Genomic DNA, 5,071 nt, shown 5'->3' with positions numbered 1-5,071 from the left:
CTCTCTCTCTCACTCTCTCACTCTCTCTCATCTCATTTCATCTCATCTCATCTCATTCATTCTCCTCCTGGGATCTTGAGCACGAACTCACTCACACCTGCCTGCCATGATTTTGAAGCTACCACGTCCAGGATTCGAACTGAGATCGGCCATGTGGGAGTTCAGCGACTCTGCTAGCCCTGTAAAGGGTTATTTTTTAATCCATTCACACATAATGCTTTGTAAACCCAATTGAAGTTTTAACATTAATACCTGTGCCTGTTCCTCCTTGTTTTTGTTCTGTCTCTCTCTTTTACAGGCAGGTTGGTCTCCTCTTCATATTGCTGCTTCTGCTGGCCGGGATGAGATTGTAAAAGCCCTGCTGGGGAAAGGTGCTCAAGTGAATGCTGTCAATCAAAATGGCTGCACACCCCTACATTATGCAGCTTCCAAAAACAGGCATGAGGTATGGTTCCATGCATGGGCTACTTCTACTGGGTTCAAAATGTGTGCCAGGGCACAGAAAGATCTCTGCATTGTTTTCTTCTCCAGATTGCTGTCATGTTACTAGAAGGTGGGGCTAATCCAGATGCTAAGGATCATTATGAGGCTACAGCAATGCACCGGGCCGCAGCCAAGGGTAACTTGAAGATGATTCATATCCTTCTGTACTACAAAGCATCCACAAACATTCAAGACACTGAGGGTAACACTCCTCTGTAAGTGACAAGTAGCAGTCATTTGTATTCTACTTGACATTAACCCTCTTGCAATAATGCTTACATATCATTTCTTTTTTTATTCTGCATATAAATGCAATATATGTTATTGGCAAAAGAATTTGAAAGTACACAAAAGTATAAAGGTAAAAATAAGAATCATCTATTTTCTTACCTCCCCAAAATAACCAAAGATAACACTTTTGTGTATTTCCTCCCAGGCTTTTCTATGCAAATGTTATATCTTACACATATATATTTTAGCACAATTGGGGTCATGCAGTGTATGTAGTTGTATATCTTGTTCTTTTCACCCCATAATATATTGTGAGCATTTTTCAATATCATTAAATATGTTTAAAACATTTCTAATGGCTATATACAAGTCCATTTTATGGCTCCACCATAATTTAATAATTTCTCTAATGACGTATATTTAAACTTCTTAAAATTTTCTAACACTGTAGTATTATAGATAATACTGCATGAACCAACTTTGTCCAAAACCCTTTGGCCATATTGCCATTACCTTAGTGTAAACTCCTACAAGCTGGAGTGCTGAGTCGACAAATACACACAATTTAAGACTATTGCTATATATTGCCAAATTGCTTCCAGAGGAGTTGTATCATTGTACCCTCCCAATAGCAGTTTAAGAGTGCCTATCACCCCTTTACCAACACTGAAATGATCCTTCTGTTATATAGCAAGTGCTATTTCATAGTTGTAATTCACCTTTTTTTATTACCTTTTGAGCATTTTTTAATGCATATGGCTGTTCTCTAAATTGTACTTTTGGTGTCCCTCTGTCTCTTGCCTTTTGGGGAATTAATTTACTTATTTGTACTGGTTAAGTGCTCTTGATTAGACATAGTAAAAATATTAACGTTGTGCCATGTTGGTTGAAAATATTTTTCCCAGTTTGTATTTTTGTTTTGTTAATGATTTAAATTTTAGAAAAAAACCTGAAGTTTTCAGTTTATATGTAGTCAAAACTGTTCATCTTCCCTCATGGCTAGAAAAGCTCTCTCATCTTGAAATTACTTAAATATTTCCCTTTGTTCTAAAGGTTTTTTTAAAAAAATAATTAACTGTTTTTGATTGGGAGTTATTGTTATTGTTCTGCATTTAACTCTTAAGCCCATCCAGACTTCAGGTGTATGATCTGAAGCTGGCCTCTACATTGTTGTTTCTTCTGTACTCAGCTGCTTTTCTTCTCTGTTTTCAGTGATTTTTTTTTTCAGTTACTGAAGGCATTTTGCCTATTAATGTCCTTTTTAAATGTATTACATTTAATCACATATATCTTTACAGTATATAGAATTTCTTTTTCCAGCATGATTACCATGCATATCAGTCAAGACAAAGATATCACTATCCACATCATCATCATCATCAAATAGCTCTTCATTTTTTTAGATTATTATTATTACTTTTTATTCTCATTATTTTTTAAAAGACATTCAATCACTGTACATCATTTGGCTTGTAAAGAGAATTTACCTTACATGAAATACTTCTCAGACCAGTCCAGTTGAGAATATTATACATGTTATCAACAACAAGTAATAAACCATTTTAGTGATTTTCTTTTTTAACCAGAAATTTTGTGACTCTTCTTTTTAATCCAGAGTGAGGTTCAACCTTTTTGAACTTAACTTTAAACAAACTTTTAAAAAAGTATTGTTTTGGGCCAGATTTCAATTCATCCCATGATAGAAATATGTCTCCTGAGAACCTTCAGCAATTCCAGTGCACCGGCTCAAGGTCAGGTTACTGTGTGGGATGTGCAGGTTTAGCAGAATGGTCCTTCAAAAACAGCTCAACTCTATGAGACAATTTCTATATCACCAGGAATGGGCGTATATGGATGAGGATGGATATTTCCAGTTTGTTGCAAGATTAGATAATATCATAATATCCTTTGGTTACTGAATTGGACTTTTGCATTAGAAAATGCCCTGATGGAGCACCCTTTGGTTGCAGAGTCCACTATTGTCAGCCGCCTGGACCCCATCAGAAGAGAGACAGAATTTATTCAAGAGCTTCCAAAGATAATTAGTGTAAAAATAAAAAGAAATGAACTAAGGAAAAAAGAATGGAGAACAATTTAAGTTCATTCAACTAATTATCATGGTATCTGTCAAACAAAAATGGTCTGTAAAACATGGTTATCTATAAGTATAGAGAAACCACAAGATTATGGAGAGGCAATAAAAAAAATGTGGTTTAGGCTTATAAAAATGGTATTAGTTTCTTAACTCTTAGTTTTAAGAACTTTCCTGTAGATGTGTGTGATTCCATTTTAAAAGAACTGTAGATTTGGGGCCAGCAGTTAATGTAATGGCTATTTCTCTGGGCTCCCACGTAGTCTACCGCAGTTCGAGTCCTGGACCCGGTGGCTTAAACTCACGCCAGGTGCGTGTGCGTGTGCGCCCAAGATCCTGAGAGGAGAATGGAGGAGAAAGGATTGTGGCGTGGCCATCCCCTCTGGGGGGTGATTTCTTGCTTTCTGTCTCTCTCTCTCTGTCTGTCTGGCGAATGCACGCACCCTATAGCAAAAATCTCTCCAAAAAAAAAGAAAAAAAAAGAAAAAGAACTGCAGATTTTAGCTCTTTTCTCTATAACCAGAAAGGCAAGATGGCCTGGAGGAAATCTCATAAACAGTATAGGGTCCTGGAAAGAACATAGGATTTTGAAAGAACTAGATGCTGTTCACTCAATCCAAACCCTAGCACTGACCAACTAGATTAAATACTTTAAGTAACTTAGGTAAGTTACTTAGCCTTCCTGAGTCTTAGTTTCCTCATGTGTAATACGAGAATAATATTCACTGGATTGTTGTGAGTGGAATAATAATATTCACTGGATTGTTGTGAAGTATCCAATTCTTTGCCTGATAAACTCTGAAGTGTCTTTCTTAGTTTCCTTCTCTGCTCAGTTCATCACTCAGTCACATCATCATAGACAAGAACTTTAACATCTATCATGGTTGGTTTCAACCGTAAATAATGCCTTACTGACTTACTAGGTAGACATGGGGATCAAACAAGATGAAATCTGTTAAACTATGTTTCCAAAATGTAAGCCCATCAAATGTCTATGAACAGATTATGAATTGAGACTCCTCTGAATTCTGAATTACCACATGTAGTGTTTGAGGTTAACTACTACTAATCTCCATAAAATGAGGAAATTGTTCCTTAGGCTAGCATTAAGATCCTTTCTATTGTAGTAGGACCAGAATTATGATTTCTGATATGGTATTATAAGGCTATGCCACTGAACTTTAACTTATAAACAGTCTTCCCCAGTGCACATTGGTTTCCCTTTCCTAACTTTTCCAATATTACTATTGTCTTATAATCAGTTTTGATTATCTACTAGGAACTCCTGACCATTGCATAGAATTGATTATGATTAATTGGTCTTTGTGATCCCTGATTTCAGACACTTAGCCTGTGATGAGGAGAGAGTGGAAGAAGCAAAACTGCTGGTCTCCCAAGGAGCAAGTATTTACATTGAGAATAAAGAAGAAAAGACACCCTTGCAAGTAGCCAAGGGTGGCCTGGGTTTAATGCTCAAAAGAATGGTGGAAGGTTAAACAACTTGGATTTATTCTTACTTTATATGTTCTGTTGTTGTCCCTAGTGTCCTGGAAAGTAATTTCCTTGTGCACAAAACATCATTCACCTGTGAATGATGAAGTTTTCTCACCTTCAAAGTCTTATAAACACATTGACTGTCGTTCCTGCAGGTGTATTTGTTCTAAGCTTATAACTTGCTTTCCAGGCATTGAATAACTATTGATATTGTTCTACTCTTGTGTATTGTTCTATATTGAATTTTAGTTAGTCTTGAGTAAGTAATTCTGTGGTTGTTGGGAATTGGCAGCACCCTCCCATACACTTTCTATCCCCCTCCAAGGCAGAACAACCCCAACAGCAACAAGCCAATTGTTCTGCCAGATGGGTGTAGGTGGATTCTACATGATCCTCCTTACAGTTGAAATATATCCTAAAGTGTTTTTCAAGCCCACTCAGAGGCCTATGCCAAATATTTGGGTTTCTTTCCAGCCATAAAGTTTAAATTATTTTTATTATAGGAGGAATACCTGTATATTTTAGTGGACCAAATATTAATTTGGAGGGTATGCTCCAAAATAGTGGAAAACTGTACCCTGTGTGTGTATCCAGTAGCTCTCTGGTGAGCTGTAGCCCTCCAAAATAAAGTGTATTGTTTTGAAATAAGGAAGTTTTCAACAGCCTATTGCATTGCCTTGTATTAAAAAGAATGTCAAGCTTGTTAAGATGATATGTAACAAAAACGTATTTTGATTTGTATTTCAGAAACAAAATAAAGTGTTGAAAGAA

The 5,071-nt window shown here is 36.4% G+C and overlaps 1 protein-coding gene across 2 annotated transcripts in view; it reads left to right on the top strand.

The window, feature by feature from the left end:
* PSMD10 (proteasome 26S subunit, non-ATPase 10) overlaps nt 1-5,071 on the top strand; it is a 15,922-nt gene extending 10,851 nt beyond the window's left edge. The window contains exons 3-5 of one of the 2 annotated variants that reach the window (XM_006142828.3): nt 299-445; nt 532-698; nt 4,149-5,071. In XM_006142828.3, the coding sequence (XP_006142890.1) occupies nt 299-445; nt 532-698; nt 4,149-4,302 (468 nt within the window). In that variant the 3' untranslated portion in view covers nt 4,303-5,071. The remainder of the gene's footprint in view (nt 1-298; nt 446-531; nt 699-4,148) is intronic. The other variant, XM_006142829.3, reaches the window with a different exon arrangement.

Source organism: Tupaia chinensis, unplaced genomic scaffold (genome assembly GCF_000334495.1).
Source record: "Tupaia chinensis unplaced genomic scaffold, TupChi_1.0 Scaffold000082_1, whole genome shotgun sequence".
NCBI lineage: Eukaryota > Metazoa > Chordata > Mammalia > Scandentia > Tupaiidae > Tupaia > Tupaia belangeri.
Note: the sequence above shows the minus strand (reverse complement) of the source record. Positions and strands in the feature narration are given on the sequence as shown.